This window comes from Lithobates pipiens, unplaced genomic scaffold, assembly GCF_037356315.1.
Source record: "Lithobates pipiens isolate NorthernLeopardFrog02 unplaced genomic scaffold, aLitPip1_a1.2 Scaffold_30, whole genome shotgun sequence".
Lineage (NCBI taxonomy): Eukaryota > Metazoa > Chordata > Amphibia > Anura > Ranidae > Lithobates > Lithobates pipiens.
The window spans coordinates 31,525,356-31,542,464 of record NW_027507791.1 but is presented as its reverse complement, the minus strand read 5'-3'; the positions used below and the strand labels follow the sequence as shown (position 1 = coordinate 31,542,464).

At 52.8% G+C, this 17,109-nt stretch overlaps 1 protein-coding gene across 1 annotated transcript in view; it reads left to right on the top strand.

The window, feature by feature from the left end:
- The first annotated feature begins 798 nt into the window (after nt 1-798).
- Nucleotides 799-17,109, top strand: part of KCNN3 (potassium calcium-activated channel subfamily N member 3) — a 175,718-nt gene continuing 159,407 nt past the window's right edge. The window contains exon 1 of the mRNA XM_077463941.1: nt 799-2,098. Within this exon, the coding sequence (XP_077320067.1) occupies nt 1,346-2,098 (753 nt within the window). The 5' untranslated portion in view covers nt 799-1,345. The remainder of the gene's footprint in view (nt 2,099-17,109) is intronic.

The window sequence follows — 17,109 nt, the reverse complement described above, 5'->3', positions numbered from 1 at the left end:
ACCAAAAAGGTTCTGTAGCCGATTTGGGGGTGGAGAGTTTTTTGGGCGTAGGGCATCCCATTCAAGTGGACGCACCACACGCGTTTACGCTCAGGCGCGAAAGGACTGAAGAAGCGGCATACAAAAATCGGGCACACGAGTCGCACTTGTGGCGCCATCAATTGTTAATTTGCCCGCGGATAGAGGACGCGCGTTTGTCGTGGCGCCAAAACGCTCACGAAAAAAAAAAAAAAAAAAAAAAACACGCAGTGCTCCGCAACCAAAAACGTTATGATTTTGGGGTGGGGGGAGGAGTTTTTCGGGCGTAGGGCATCCCATTCAAGTGAACGCGCAACACGCGTTTACGGGACTGAACAAGAGGCATACAAATCGTGCGCAAAGAAGAAAAAATAATGCACTGTGCCGAAAAAAATAAATAAAAATAAATCACTCGATTTCCAACCAGGTTTATTGACCGTTCTGAAAACGATCGCATTCCGTCCGGCGGAAGATTACGGGACGAAATAGCGCATCGAAGTTTGATCGGTCGGAGGTCGTTCTGCAAGTCAGGCAGAAAATCTCGGCGCTGAACCCAATCATAATTCGCAGTGTGTATGGGAGGTAATTGGACGGCGATGAGCGCCTCGTTACCGTTGACATTTATTATTGGCCTCGGGGGAAGATTGACGACCCTCGTTACTAGTACAGGCCGCTAACGAGCCGTGTAAGATCCATAGACTCCCACCCCACCACCACCACCACCACCACCAATCACTCTTTTGGACCTATAAAATTAAGCCTTTTCCCGGCAGCTGATGGAGCATGTAATGATTGAGAAGAAGAGGGGAGGAGGGGGGGAACCAATTAGAGACGGAGCTCCTTCTCGGCGACCAGGATCCCGCAATTTTTTCGGCAACTGCCGGCGCGGATGCTTGAAGGCCACCTGTGCACCTCTGTAGCCGTGGAGAGGTTAAAGTGACGGTGTTATGGGGCTGTCTCAGCACGTTCTCAGCTGCCAGGCAAGCCAATGAGAGGGAGCTGCCAGAGGTGGGCTTGGCTTGGTAACGGAGAGGAGAGGGAGCTAGTTACAGAGAGCCGAGGTGAAGGGAAGCAAGAAAAAAAAAAAAAGAAGGAGATGAGCTCGGCAGATGAGCCAACCTTTCCCGGAAAAAAATGAAACACGGGAGCCAGGAACTCGCGCCAAAGACCTGAGGGACCGGCCGACCTCCCTCCCCATTCCCCAGAGAAAAGGTCCGCCAAGCCGGAATCTGGACCACCAATGCCCCTACCCGTTGCCCCCTCGTAGACGGAACCTGGAACAGGAGTCAGAATTGGGGGGCCGAAGGTAATCCATCACATCCAGACCATGGACTCATCGGGTCATTTTCATGATTCCGGGGTCGGAGACATGGAGGACGAGCCCAAGTGCCAGTGCCCGTTGTCTGGCGACCCCACTAACCAGCTGCAGAGCCAGCCGTTTCAGCACAGCCTGTTGCATTCCTCCCCAACTGCGTTCAGGGCCCCTCCTTGCGCCAATTCGACGGCTCTCCACCCTTCTTCCAGGCAGGGGAGCCAGCTCAATTTAAGTGACCACTTAGTTGGACACTCTCCAAGTTCGGCATCTACAAGTGGGGCTGGCGGAGGTTGCAAGCACAGACAAGCCAGCCCTCTGGTCCACAGGAGGGACAGCAACCCGTTTACCGAAATAGCCATGAGCTCCTGTAAATACACCGGAGGGGTCATGAAGCCCCTCAGCCGTCTAAGTGCCTCCAGGAGGAACCTGATTGACTCGGAGCCCGAGAGCCAGCCGCTCCAGATCTTCAACTCCAGCAACCCGCCCGAGATCGTCATCTCTTCCAAAAGCGAGCACCACTCCAACCAGACTTTGCACCACCACCCCAACGCCACCCACAACCACCAACACTCAGGCAATAACAGCACCAACACCTACCCGAAAGCCAACAAGCGCAAGCACCAGAACATCGGCTACAAGCTCGGGCACCGGCGGGCGCTCTTCGAGAAGAGGAAGAGGCTCAGCGACTACGCTCTCATCTTCGGAATGTTTGGGATAGTGGTCATGGTCATTGAGACCGAACTGTCTTGGGGATTGTATGAAAAGGTAGGGTCACCGTCACATCAGTGGTTGGGGAAGGTTGGGGATGGTTGGGGAAGGCTGGGGAAGGTTTGGGATGGTTGGGGAAGGCTGAGGAAGAATGAGGATGGTCAAGGAAGGATTGGGATGGTCGAGGAATGGTTCGGGATGGTTGGGGACTGGTTGGGGAAGGGTTTGGTATGGCTGAGGAAGGTTTTGGATGGTTGGGGAAGGTTGAGGGTGGTTGGGGAAGGCTGGGGATGGTTGGGGAAGGTTTGGGATGGTTGGGGAAGGCTGAGGAAGAATGGGGATGGTCGGGCAAGAATGGGGATGGTCGGGCAAGGATGGGGATGGTCGAGGAAGGATGGGGATGGTCGGGCAAGAATGGGGATGGTCGGGCAAGGATGGGGATGGTCGAGGAAGGATGGGGATGGTCGAGGAAGGATGGGGATGGTCGAGGAAGGATGGGGATGGTCGGAGAATGGTTGGGGATGGTCGGAGAATGGTTGGGGATGGTCGGAGAATGGTTGGGGATGGTCGGAGTTTGGTATGGCTGGGGAAGGTTTTGGATGGTTGGGGAAGGTTGAGGGTGGTTGGGGAAGGCTGGGAATGGTTGGGGAAGGTTTGGGATGGTTGGGGAAGGCTGAGGAAGAATGGGGATTGTCGGGCAAGGATTGGGATGATCGAGGAAGGATGGGGATGGTCGAGGAAGGATGGGGATGGTCGGAGAATGGTTGGGGATGGTCGAGGAAGGATGGGGATGGTCAAGGAAGGATGGGGATGGTCGAGGAAGGATGGGGATGGTCGGAGAATGGTTGGGGATGGTCGGAGAATGGTTGGGGATGGTCGGAGAATGGTTGGGGATGGTCGGAGAATGGTTGGGGATGGTCGGAGAATGGTTGGGGGAGGGTTTGGTATGGCTGGGGAAGGTTTTGGATGGTTGGGGAAGGTTGAGGGTGGTTGGGGAAGGCTGGGGATGGTTGGGGAAGGTTTGGGATGGTTGGGGAAGGCTGAGGAAGAATGGGGATGGTCGGGCAAGGATTGGGATGATCGAGGAAGGATGGGGATGGTCGAGGAAGGATGGGGATGGTCGAGGAAGGATGGGGATGGTCGCGGAAGGATGGGGATGGTCGGAGAATGGTTGGGGATGGTCGGAGAATGGTTGGGGATGGTCGGAGAATGGTTGGGGATGGTCGGAGAATGGTTGGGGATGGTCGGAGAATGGTTGGGGAAGGGTTTGGTATGGCTGGGGAAGGTTGAGGGTGGTTGGGGATGGTTGCGGAAGGCTGGGGATGGTTGAGGAAGGATGGGGAAGGTTGAGGAAGGATGGAGATGGTTGGAGATGGTTGGAGAATGGTTGGGGGGGGGGTTGGGGAAGGTTTGGGATGGTTGGGGAAGGTTGAGGAATGGTTGAGGAAGGATGTGGATGGTTGATTAAGGTTTGGGATTGTTGAGGAATGGTTGGGGATGGTTGGGGATGGTTGGGGATGGTTGAGGGTGGTTTAGGGTGCTTGAGGAATGCTTTGGGAAGGTTGGGGATGGTTAGGCATTTTGGGGGTTGTATTCGTTACATTGTATCATTAGGGAAATGGCTTCTTTTTCCCTTTTTTTTTTTTTTTTTAAATCTTCCCTTTATCCTTCCTTCCCAACCCCCTTGTGTGCAATAGATGGTGAGACTGGAAAACCCAGAGCCTTGGATCTCGCTCAGCTTGCTTGATTGCAACCGAGTGACTCCTTCGCTGCCAGAAAAGAGTTAAGGGTTTCGTGTAACGCGCACGCTTAACGCGTTGGCTGCTGGCTTCCTTACCCGAGGAAAAAAATCAAAGCTCCTGGTAATTGCCTGAGCCGGGAACGGTGGCAGCTTCCCGTTCCATCCCAGGCAAGAGTTGCTTGGGGGGGGGGGGGGGGGGGTGCCCTGGGATTGCGTTTTTCGGGAGCGATGGGGGGGGGGGGGGGAAGAGAAAAAGATGGCTACAGGTGTCAAGGAGGCAAGGCGAGAGCGCGAGCAAGAAGCAAGCGCCGCCGAGGAAGGAAAAGGAATCGGGAGCTGACTGGCACCAGCGAGCGTGCATCTTGCAGCTGTGTCAAGGGGGGCCCCGCCGCCGATTAACTGGTGCTATTCTTTGCTCGTCTCAGGAACGCGGCTCGCGGGGAAGCGGGCGGAATGTACAATGAGCTCGCCTCTCGCTCTGCAGTCATAAGAAGCTCCTTTTTTCTTTTTTTCTTTTTTTTTTAAAGGCTCTTCACCCCCCCCCCCCCCCACCCCCCCAGCAGCCTGAAGCACCATCTGCCTGTGAATCTTCAGATCTGCGGGGATCTCGGGAGGAGAGGACGCCGGCGCCCATTAGCGAGCCGGCAGGAAAAGGCCAAATCAGATTACGGCTCAGAGCCGGTCAATGGGGGCAATTTGCAGCTGGCGGGCCCACGTCTGCTAAGTGCCGCTCCGAAACACAGCAGGTTTTTTTTTTTTTCTCGTTTTTTTTAATTAAAGGTCGATCGATCGACCGGCGGCAGATGTATTGATTGCGTGGAAGGCGCCGATCGCAACCCTGTGGTCGAAAAGGCATCTAATGATCGGGTGGTGGGGGGGGAGGGGGGGTTTAAAAGATCGCCCGCTCTCCCTGAATTTTTTTCTTCTGTTTGTAAAAAAGTTTAACGTAGAAAGTTGTGACGGCGAAATGGTAACAAAGTAGCAAAAATAAAAACAGAGTAACTGAACGGTTCTACAGCCATTGGGCCCGACTTGGGGCCCCTCGGTGCAACTCTCGGGCCCCAACGAGCAGTATAGCAAATACAGCATAGAGACCGTAACAGTAGTGATCTCTGACCGTCTCCTGTACTATGTCTGCAGTCTCTGATCATCTCCTGTACTATGTCTGCAGTCTCTGATCATCTCCTGTACTATGTCTGCAGTCTCTGATCATCTCCTGTACTATGTTTGCAGTCTCTGATCATCTCTTGTACTATGTCTGCAGTCTCTGATCATCTCCTGTACTATGTCTGCAGTCTCTGATCATCTCCTGTACTATGTCTGCAGTCTCTGATCATCTCCTGTACTATGTCTGCAGTCTCTGATCATCTCCTGTACTATGTCTGCAGTCTCTGATCATCTCCTGTACTATGTCTGCAGTCTCTGATCATCTCCTGTACTATGTCTGCAGTCTCTGATCATCTCCTGTACTATGTCTGCAGTCTCTGATCATCTCCTGTACTATGTCTGCAGTCTCTGATCATCTCCTGTATTATGTCTGCAGTCTCTGATCATCTCCTGTACTATGTCTGCAGTCTCTGATCATCTCCTGTATTATGTCTGCAGTCTCTGATCATCTCCTGTACTATGTCTGCAGTCTCTGATCATCTCCTGTATTATGTCTGCAGTCTCTGATCATCTCCTGTACTATGTCTGCAGTCTCTGACCATCTCCTGTACTATGTCTGCAGTCTCTGACCATCTCCTGTACTATGTCTGCAGTCTCTGACCATTCCCTGTACTATGTCTGCAGTCTCTGACCATCTCCTGTATTATGTCTGCAGTCTCTGATCATCTCCTGTACTATGTCTGCAGTCTCTGATCATCTCCTGTACTATGTCTGCAGTCTCTGACCATCTCCTGTACTATGTCTGCAGTCTCTGATTATCTACTGTACTATGTCTGCAGTCTCTGATCATCTCCTGTATTATGTCTGCAGTCTCTGATCATCTCCTGTACTATGTCTGCAGTCTCTGATCATCTCCTGTACTATGTCTGCAGTCTCTGATCATCTCCTGTACTATGTCTGCAGTCTCTGATCATCCCCTGTACTATGTCTGCAGTCTCTGATCATCTCCTGTACTATGTCTGCAGTCTCTGATCATCTCCTGTACTATGTCTGCAGTCTCTGATCATCTCCTGTACTATGTCTGCAGTCTCTGATCATCTCCTGTACTATGTCTGCAGTCTCTGATCATCTCCTGTACTATGTCTGCAGTCTCTGATCATCTCCTGTATTATGTATGCAGTCTCTGATCATCTCCTGTACTATGTCTGCAGTCTCTGATCATCTCCTGTATTATGTCTGCAGTCTCTGATCATCTCCTGTATTATGTCTGCAGTCTCTGATCATCTCCTGTACTATGTTTGCAGTCTCTGACTGTCTCTTGTAGCATTTTATATACTGTAGACAATGGGTTTTGGGTCAATCTAATTTGTTAGCAGTAGGTCATCCTCATATTTTGGATTTTAGGATTGTGAAGTTGTAATTGGCTGAAAATCTGTGTTTGGCCACGCTAAGCCGACTTCACTGGCTGCATGCTTGGTGCATGTCAGTGACTCGCCAGTGCGAAGTCTGTTCTCTTGTATCACACGGTCGTTCCATTCCCCCAGATAAGATACAATAACTGAAATATGAAACAGCAAATCTAAAACATCTGCTCACTGAGGGCTTTCAGGGGTAATAATAACAGCTAAAAACTTGAAAAGACTCTGAAGCAGTGGCGGAACTACTAGGGTCTCAAAGTTGGGCCCTGGCATTCCACCACCATGGGGCTTGGGGGGGCGCTGTGCGACCGTAAGGCTCGGTTCACACCACTGCTACTCCAAAGGCTCGGTTCACACCACTGCTACTCCAAAGTCATGTGACTTACTTGAAATTTTTGTGATTTTCGCAGATAAGTCGTGCAGGGACCTTTTTCGTCACTGCGACTCGAGTCGCATTGTTCGAGACGCCGCCCATTGAAATAAAAGGAGGGCCCCAGACTCAGAGGAGAGGGGAGAAGGCCCCCAGACTCGGAGGGGAAGGTCCCCCAGACTCGGAGGGGAAGGCCCCCCCCCCCCCCCCGGTTTTGTCTGCCCTCCGGGTCAGTGCCGGGACAAAGGTCATCCAGCGCCCAGGTCAAAGATTCCAAACTGCACCCCACTCCCCCCTTCCCATAGAGTGATGTCGCTGTCGCTACTCCTGTCAGCCTTATAATAGAGGCAACTGGCACAGGGCGCCCCCCCTCCCCCATCCCTGCAATAAATCATTGCGCCCGGGGCTGCCGTCCCTCCTGCCCACCCCTTGTCCCAGCCCTGCTCCAGGTAGATCTAATAGACACACATTTATGCAGCTCTGTAACTATTAATCACTTTCATTTTTTTTAAATACAAGTAGTGCGAGTACCTGGATGTGACCCGCCAGGTCTGTACAGCAGAGCTCAGACTACGGGAGGGAGAAGCAACACCTGGAGCCAATCAGCTATGGTGCAGAACACAGAGCATGCTGATAGGAGGAGAGAGCAGAGTGTGTGAGAGAGAGAGAGATAGGCTCATCAGTGTGCTACTTCTCGTTTCACTGTAGTCTGGGGGGTTGGGGGGGTTGGGGGGGGGGGGGTGAGGAAGGCCTGTACTGAATTGCAGCAGAGAAGAATCGTGAGCAGAAAGGGAGCTCCTCCGGGTTCACCGCCGTGGGGAATTCCGCACTTCCTGGCCGGAGACATTTAATTGGTAAATAGAATTTGGATTGGCCGCTCTCGTTATTCTGGTATCCTGCGCAGAGCGGGGGATGCAGATTGGCGTTTCTGGGAAGCGGTGATTAGATTTTATGGTAATCAGGTCTGGATAATAAACAGAGCGATAAACAGTCCAATCCCGCCTCCATTCCTTTCCTCAGGGGGGCGCCGTGGTTTATTGCCACCTGGGGTCAGGTCCTCTTCACAATCCATTTGGAAACATTGTTTCCACCATTCCAGCAGGTTGAAACATTGTTTCATTCTCTTGTTTGGTGGGTTGCCACAATAATCGGGGATGCTCTTCGGCTTTTTCATGTTTCTGGTGGTCCTGCTATACTGTGTTCCATAGACACTCCCCAATTTTTGTCACCCCCCCACACCACAGCTTTGGTGTTAGCAGCAATAATTGGCTGTCAGTGTCCTAGCAACCAATTATGCCGCGTGTCATTGGTTGCTCGGACACAGGCGACGGGGATACAGTGTCCTGGTGACTGCGATGCACAACATCATTGGTTGCTAGGACTCAGGTGCCCTGGCCACAGTGTCCTTGGTTGCTAGGGTGCTGATGACTGCGATGCACAACATCATTGGTTTCTAGGACTCAGGTGGCCTGGCCAGTGTCCTTGGTTGCTAGGACACTGGTGACTGCAAAGCACAACATCATTGGTTGCTAGGACTCATGTGGCCTGGCCACAGCGTCCTTGGTTGCTAGGGTGCTGGTGACTGCGATGCACAACATCATTGGTTGCCAGGACTCAGGTGGCCTGGTCACAGTGTCCTTGGTTGCTAGGGTGCTGGTGACTGCTATGAACATCATTGATTGCTAGGACTCAGGTGGCCAGGCCGCACTGCCTCATTGGTTGCTGGTCCACATAGCATAAATTGCTATGTGGACCAGCACAGATGGCTGGGCCACAGCATTCTTGGTTGCTAGGACACTGGTGACTGCGAAGCACAACATCATTGGTTGCTAGGACTCAGGTGGCCTGGCCACAGCGTCCTTGGTTGCTAGGGTGCTGGTGACTGCGATGAACATCATTGGTTGCTAGGACTCTGGTAGCCTGGCCACAGCATCTTTGGTTACTAGGGTGCTGGTGACTGCGATGCACAACATCATTGGTTGCTAGGATTCAGGTGGCCTTGTCACAGCATCCTTGGTTGCTAGGGTGCTGGTGACTGTGATGCACAACATCATTGGTTGCTAGGACTCAGGTGGCCTGGTCACACCGTCCTTGGTTGCTAGGACACTGGTGACTGCGAAGTACCTCATTGGTTGCTAGGACTCAGGTGGCCTGGCCACAACGTCCTTGGTTGCTAGGACACTGGTGACTGCGAAGCACAACATCATCGGTTGCTAGGACTCAGGTGGCCTGGCCACAACGTCCTTGGCTGCTAGGGTGCAGGTGACTGCGATGCACAATGTCATTGGTTGCTAGGACTCAGGTGGCCGGGCCTCACAGCCTCATTGGTTGCTGGTCCACATAGCATAAATTGATTGCCAAGACGCTGTTGGCTAAGCAGCAGAAATTCATTGGTTGCTAGGACGCTGGCAGTTGGTTGGAAGGATGCAGGTGGCTGGGCTGCACAACATATTTGTTTGCTGATCCATACATCATAAAAATGACTGCTAGGATGCCGATGCCCGAGCAACACAAAATCATCGGTTACTAGGACACTGGAGCTTGGGCCATACAACTTTATTGGTTACTAGGACTCAGGCAGCTGAGTCACAGCCTCCTCGCAGTCATTTATGATGTGTGGACCAGCAACCAAAATATGCTGTGCAGTCCAGCCACCTCCAGCCTAACTACTAACGTCACTGCGCAGCTCAGCCGCCAGCGTCCTAGCAACCAAAGATTTCGTGCTGCCCGGCCATTAGCATCTTCACAATGAATTATGTGGTGTGGACCAGCAACTAATGATATAGTGCATCGCAGTCACCAACATCCTAGTTACTGGTCCACACGGCACAATCCATTGCGTAGATGCCAATGGCTGGGCAGTATGAAATCATTGGTTGCTAGGACGCTGGCGGCTGAGCTGCACGACGACGTTAGTAGTTAGGATGAAGGTGGCTGGACTGCACAGCATATTTGTTCGCTGGTCCACACATCATAAATGACTGCTAGGCGGCTGATGGCTGAGCAAAACACAGTCATTGGTTGCTAGGGCTCTGTTTGCTGGGCTGTACAATGCCATTGGTTGCTAGGACGCAGGCGACTGTGATGCACAAAATTATCGATTGCTAAGAATCCTTCTACAAAGTTACAATGTACAGTCTGATTACTGGGGGGGAGGGGAGACACACATTGGCCACCATCCCCTCACCGGTTCCTTAGCAGGCCATGGGAAGAGCCCCCCGGGAAGCGTCTCCAGCTGCCAACTGTACATGGTGAGCGCAGCCTGGCACAGAGAGCTGGCAGGGGTGGCACAGGCTGAGGGGTGGGGGGATCTGCGGTTTCAGCTGTTGAAATCTTCAGAGATGGTCGAATGAGAGACATCTGCAGCTGTCAGTCTCCGATGTGAATCACAGACAGCAAAACAGATTTCAGGGCCCCCGGGGGCCGACGCTTTCCCCGAGTGGAGGCTCCTATCCCCTCCCCCCACCAAAAATAAATCACACGTTTCTACAAAATCCTTTTATAAATATCTGAAAAAGCCGACACGGCCGGGGAACCTTCCGATCGATTGTTCTGGAGGATCGCTTCCACCGCTCCGGCCGCAGAGAGGGGAATGCCGGAGTTTAATCGGACTATATATTTCCTTCCCTGGTTCCCCTCCCCCCCTCATCAACTTTTTTTTGTTGGGTTTATTCCATATCTTATTTTAGCCACTGTGATGTCATCACCGGGTCTCTGTGCTTCTCTATGCACTGCAGGCAGATCATGGCTGGTGGGAGGAGCCGGCGGGGGGCTGTGCATAGCGCAAACTTGGTAGAAGGATTGGCCTCTGCTCAGCGTATAATGGCAGAATGAAGAGGACCTGTCCCCGGACGTGTGGGGGCGGGAGTCACAGAAATGTATTTTTCCGCTCCAGACGTGAAAACCAATCATCATCTCCATTCAGCTCAGAAAGTTGCTTCCTTCGTGACGTTATGACCTCCCCGCCCCCAACCCCCGAAACAAAACCGCACAGACCCCCTCACTGCCCTATATCTCCTGAGGCCACTCACACCATGGTGGCAGGGCTGGGACAAGAGGTGGGCAGGAGGGGTGACAGGGCTGGGACAGGGGGGGGGGGGAGTAGAAGAGGGCAGGGCCAGGACAAGGGGTGGAGAGAGGGGTGGCAGGTCCGGGACAAGGGGTGGGCAGGAGGGGTGACAGAGTCGGGACAAGGAGTGGCAGGGCCAGGACAAGGGGTGGAGAGAGGGGTGGCAGGGCCGGGACAAGGGGTAGGCAGGAGGGGCGGCAAGGCCAGGACAAGGTGTGACAGGGCCAGGACAAGGGGTGGAGAGAGGGGTGGCAGGAGAGGCGGCAGGGCCGGGACAAGGTGTGGCAGGGCCGGGACAAGGGGTGAGTAGAAGAGGCAACAGGGCCAGGACAAGGGGTGGCAGGGCAGAGACAAGGGGTGGATAGGAGGGGCAGCAGGGCCTGGCACAGGGTGGTGGGTAGGAGGGATGGCAGGGCTGGGACAAGGGTTGGTTCAGGGCCAGGAAAAGGGGTGGCAGGAGGGGGCAGCAGGGCTGGGACAAGGGATGGCAGGGCCAGGTCAAGGGGTAGGCAGGAGGGGGCGGCAGGGCCGGGACAAGGAGTGGCAGGGCCGGGACAAGGGATAGGTAGGACTGGTGAAAGGGCCAGGACAAGGGGTGGAGAGAGAGGGGTGGCAGGGCCGAGACAAGGGGTGGGCAGGAGGGGTGACAGGGCCGGGACAAGGAGTGGTAGGGCCAGGACAAGGGGTGAGTAGAAGAGGGCAGGGCCAGGACAAGGGGTGGAGAGAGGGGTGGCAGGGCTGGGACAAGGGGTAGGCAGGAGAGGCGGCAGGGCCGGGACAAGGTGTGGCAGGGCCGGGAAAAGGTGCGAGTAGAAGAGGTCCAGGACAAGGGGTGGCAGGGCAGAGACAAAGGGTGGGTAGGAGGGGCAGCAGGGCCTGAGACAAGGTGGTGGGTAGGAGGGACGGCAGGGCTGGGATAAGGGTTGGGCAGGGCCGGGAAAAGGGGTGGCAGGGCTGGGTCAAGGGGTAGGCAGGATGGGGCGGCAGGGCCGGGCAAAGGAGTGGCAGGGCCGGGACAAGGGATAGGTAAGAGGGGTGACAGGGCCAGGACAAGGGGCGAGTAGAAGAGGCGACAGGGCCAGGACGAGGGGTGGCAGGGGCGAGACAAGGGGTGGGCAGGAGGGGCGGCAGGGCCAGGACAAGGGTTGGGCAGGACCGGGAAAAGGGGTGGCAGGAGGGGGTAGCAGGGCCGGGACAAGGGGTGGGTAGGAGGGGGGCGACTCAAAAGTCGCACAATTTTCAGCGTGCCTTTAGAGTGCAACTTTTTATGCGACTTTTCCGCTCTCCGGCACCAAGTCGCATCGAAAGGAGCGCAGGCAGCTATTCTGAACGGGCGCCATTGAAAACAAAGGGTGCCGGGACTTGTAATGCGACTTTATGTGCCCAAAATCACATAACAAAGCTGCACAAGTGTGAACGGGGCGGGGGAGGGGGGAGGGGGGGGCAAAGGGCCGGTTTACACTTTTGCGCGGCTCATCATGCGACTTTGGGTATGACAGTTCTCAGTCGCATTGTTTGCGATGACACCCGTTCAGATCGGTGCGAGTTCGCGCCGCGGAGATTTTCGATGTTTTGCTGCGACTTCGGCGGCGACTCGCCCAGAGAAATGTGACGTCGGATCAAAGCCGGAATTCAATGAACAGAATTTTTATTTTTAAAAAAGTCACATTAAATTCTCGCTGGAAATCGTGCGACTTCGGAGTCGCTCTCATTTGAATGGAGCTTTAGATACACTTTACAACAATGTAACCTCAACAACCCGCCTACCGGGCACTTTTACCCCCCCCTTCCTGCCCAGGCCAATGTTCAGCTCTCAGCGCTCTCACACTTTGAATGACAATTACGCGGTCATCTAACTCTGTACACAGGAGATTGTTATCGTTTCATCACACAAATAGAACTTTATTTTGGTATTTAATCAACGCCGGGATTTTTATTTATTTTTTACTTAGTTTCTGTCAGTAAATTTTGTCATTATATAATGTTTCTCCCTCGCTGATGAGGCGGCACCGATAGGCATTGATGAGGTGGCATTTATGGGCACTTAAGGAGGCACCAATATGTCGCACTGATGGGCACTGATAGGCGGTACTGATGGGCAATGATGGGTGGCACTGATAGCCATTACGGACTGGCATCACTAATGGGCACTGATAGGTGGCACTGATGGGCGACATTGATGGGCAGCACTGATAGGCCATTGATACGACATTGATAGGGACCGATAGCCAGAACAGACTGGCATTACTAATGAGCACCGATAGGCAGCACCGATAGCGATACTGATGGGCATTGATGGACAACACTGATAGGCCGGACTGATAGCCAGCACGGACTGGCAACACTAATGGGCACTGATAGGTGGCACTGATGAGTATTGATAGGCGGCATTGATGGGTGCCACTGATAGACGGGACTGATAGCCAGCACGGACTGGCATCACTAATGGGCACTGATAGGTGGCACTGATAGGCATTGATAGGTGGCACTGATAGGTGCGACTGATAGCCAGCACGGACTGGCATCACTAATGGACACCGATAGGTGGCACTGATGAGTATTGATAGGCGGCATTGATGGGTGCCACTGATAGACGGGACTGATAGCCAGCACAGACTGGCATCACTAATGGGCACTGATGAGTACTGATAGGCAGCACTGATGGGCATTGATGGGTGGCACTGATAGGCGGGACTGAGCCAGCATGGACTGGCATCACTAATGGGCACCAATAGGTGGCACTGATGGGCAGCACTGATAGGTGGGACTGATAGCCAGCACAGACTGGCATCACTAATGGGCACTGATGAGTACCGATAGGGGGCACTGATGGGCATTGATGGGTGGCACTGATGGGTGACATTGATGGGCCGCACTGATATGCGGGACTGCTAGCCAGCACAGACTGGCATCACTAATTGCACCGATAGGTGGCACTGATGGGCATTGATGGACGCCACTGATAGGCGGGACTGCTAGCCAGCACAGACTGGCATCACTAATGGGCACTGATGAGTACCGATAGGGGGCACTGATGGGCATTGATGGGTGGCACTGATGGGCGACATTGATGGGCAGCACTGATAGGCGGGACTGCTAGCCAGCACAGACTGGCATCACTAATTGCACCGATAGGTGGCACTGATGGGCATTGATGGACGCCACTAATAGGCGGGACTGCTAGCCAGCACAGACTGGCATCACTAATGGGCACTGATTGCTGGCACTCATCGCTAGCACCGATTTGTTGTGGCGCTGGTGTCACTATATTGTAATTAGGGCACTGATGATCAGTGCCCCCGATTACATGTGTAGACGTCCCCTGTGAGGAGATGCCGCCATGTGATTGGACACAGCCGATCACATGGTTAGAGAGCCGCGGATGCGCCATGCCCTAGCAACACGGCGCAGCCATGATCGCCACACTGCATGCCCCCCGCGGTGTGTGAGATAGGGCCCATTCTGGTGCAGCAACTAGTTAAAGTAGAACTAAAACTTTTCATTTTGGATAGAGCAAGGGAGGGTCATAACCCCCGGGTCGGATTTTTTTTTATTTTTTGCCATCTGGAAAAAAATAAATGAAAAATTCACAGATTTTGGGTTGTCACCAGAATAGGAAGAGAGGGGAAACCTTCCAATGGGGACACTTGTGGGGGGTTAAGCGATTCCCTTCGTTTTCAGAGATTTCCTGACTTCCTGTTATGGATGCGGGACAGGAAGTGAAGGGAGATTGTACAGCAAGGACCCCAGCAGACCGATGCGATTGGTCATTTGTAGTCCAACCGAATGGCAGGTGACACAGGAAGCGAGGCTAAAATCTCTCCAAAAAGTTGTCACAGGAACAGGTCTCCCCAATTGGAAGATTTCCCCTCCATTCCGTTGCTGCGGTTTTGGCTATGCCATGCAAGAGAGGAGGGGGGGCGCGCGCTTTCGGATCACTAGAGTTAAAAGCTTAAGGCATGCTAAAGTGGCCTCAATTAATTGTAGAAGGGATGAACACGGAGAAGGGGCACCAGAGCTACAAAACAAATTGTGTCCGATAGAAAAAGCTGCAGTTGCACTTAAGGCATGCCAAGCTGGCCTTAATATTACAAGGCTTAATGTCAATGGACGCCGGGGGGGGGGGGGGTTAGCAGATCACTAGATTTACAAACTTCTTTCATCCGATCACACTTAAGCCATGCTTAAGCAGCCACGATCAATTGTAGAATTGTAGAAGGGATAACGTCAATGAACGCGGATGAAGGAGGTACCAGAATTGCAAAGGCATGCCAAGGTGGCCTCAATCAATATTACAAGGCTTAATGTCAATGGACATTGGGGCGGGGGGGGGGGGGGGGGTTAGCAGATCACTAGACTTACAAGCTGCGATCGCACTTAAGGCATGCTAAAGTGGCCACAATCAAATGTACAAGGGATAATGTCATTGGGGGACCACTTGGGCATGCCGTACGGGACGTGTATAGGCCAAGAACTGCAGACCTGTAAAGCGGAACGGCCTGTCCTAAGCTTCAGTTTAGAATAGAGTGGGGGGAAAGGGTTGTTGGGGGGGGGGGGGGGGCGGTTGCTGTCTCTTGTGTCCCCATGGTCCTGGTGACAACACAGGAAGTGAGCCATATTTCCCCCCCTCCCATGTCCCCTCACTCATCTCCATTCGAATCACGGATAAATATTTGTTCCCGGTGATTAGCGTCCGCTGTGCGCCGACCTGCGCGACATAACAATGTTCTCCGTGTCGGCACGCGGCGCGGTGGGGGTGGCGATTGTCGGCGGGGCGCCTGGTTTGTGCTCTTTTTTTGTTTTGTTTCGGGGTCAAGGACGGGCAAGGCGGGAAGTGCCCGGAGGGACCGGCCGTGCGATTAAAGACTGAGAGAGACGAAAATTGCTTCCCCGCCATCCGATAATAGTCTCCATTGTCAACGTCGCCGGGGGAGTACAGGGAGGGGGAGGGGGAGGGGGGATACGGAATCTGACGGGCCGAGCGAATCTTATTAACATGTCCGCTTGGACTCCCTCCTAACCTGCTCTGTACATCCCCTCCCCTCCCCCCCTCCACTTCGAGGGACCCCTTCATCTTCTGAAGATAGTTTAGCGATCGATGGAAATGCGATCAGCTGGCTGCAAATAATCCGATCGGTGAGGATTCGCACTCTGGAGACACTTTGTTTCTTTTTATATCTTACAGATTTATTATACACGCGGCGGCGGCCATATTGCCCATTACATACAGGGCACTTCCTGTCCTGCCCCAGAGATGGCGCTATATACTCTCTGTAATGTGATACATTGTTCCTCTCTATGATTGACATTCTCACTTCTATTACCAGAATCTGATTGGCCCATCCCCCCTTGTCACCTGATCTGGAACGGGCAGTAAAAGCCCCCCCCCCCCATTTCGAGGGACCCCATCATATTTTTCAGATTGATTGGCTATCTATATAAATGTGATCAGCTGATTGTAATCAATGAGGATTTGCCCCTCCAAACACTTTGTTACTATTTAAGGTTTCCAATTTAATCTACACATGGGAGCGGCCATGTTGCCCATTACATACAGAGTAATACTTCCTGTCCTGCCCAGAGATGGCGCCATACTCTCTGTAATCTGATACATTGTTCCTCTTTAATAATAACATTCTCACTTCTATTACCAGAATCTGATTGGTCTCCTCATAGTCACCTGATCTGAATCGGGCGGTAAAAGCCCCCCCCCATTTCGAGGGACCCCATCATATTTTCAAATTGATTGGCTATCTATATAAATGTGATCAGCTGACTGTAATCATACCGATCAATGCAGATTTGCACTCTGAAGACTTTGTTACCATTTATTGGTTTCCAATTTAATCTACACATGGGAGCGGCCATATTGCCCATTGCATACAGAATAATACTTCCTGTCCTGCCCAGAGATGGCGCTATATACTCTCTGTAATCTGATACATTGTTCCTTTCTATTATTACATTCTCACTTCTATTAACAGAATCTGATTGGCTCCCTCTCCCCCCCCCATAGTCACCTGATCTGAACCGGGCAATAAAAGCCCCCCACCCATTTCGAGGGACCCCATCATATTTTTCAAATTGATCAGCTATCTATATAAATGTGATCAGCTGACTGTAATCATACCGATCAATGAGGATTTGTGCTCTGAATACTTTGTTACCATTTATTCGTTTCCAATTTAATCTACACATGGGAGCGGCCATATTGCCCATTACACATTGCCCATATTGCCCATATTGCCCAATACACATTGCCCATATTGCCCATTACACATTGCCCATATTGCCCATTACACATTGCCCATATTGCCCATTACACATTGCCCATATTGCCCATTACACATTGCCCATATTGCC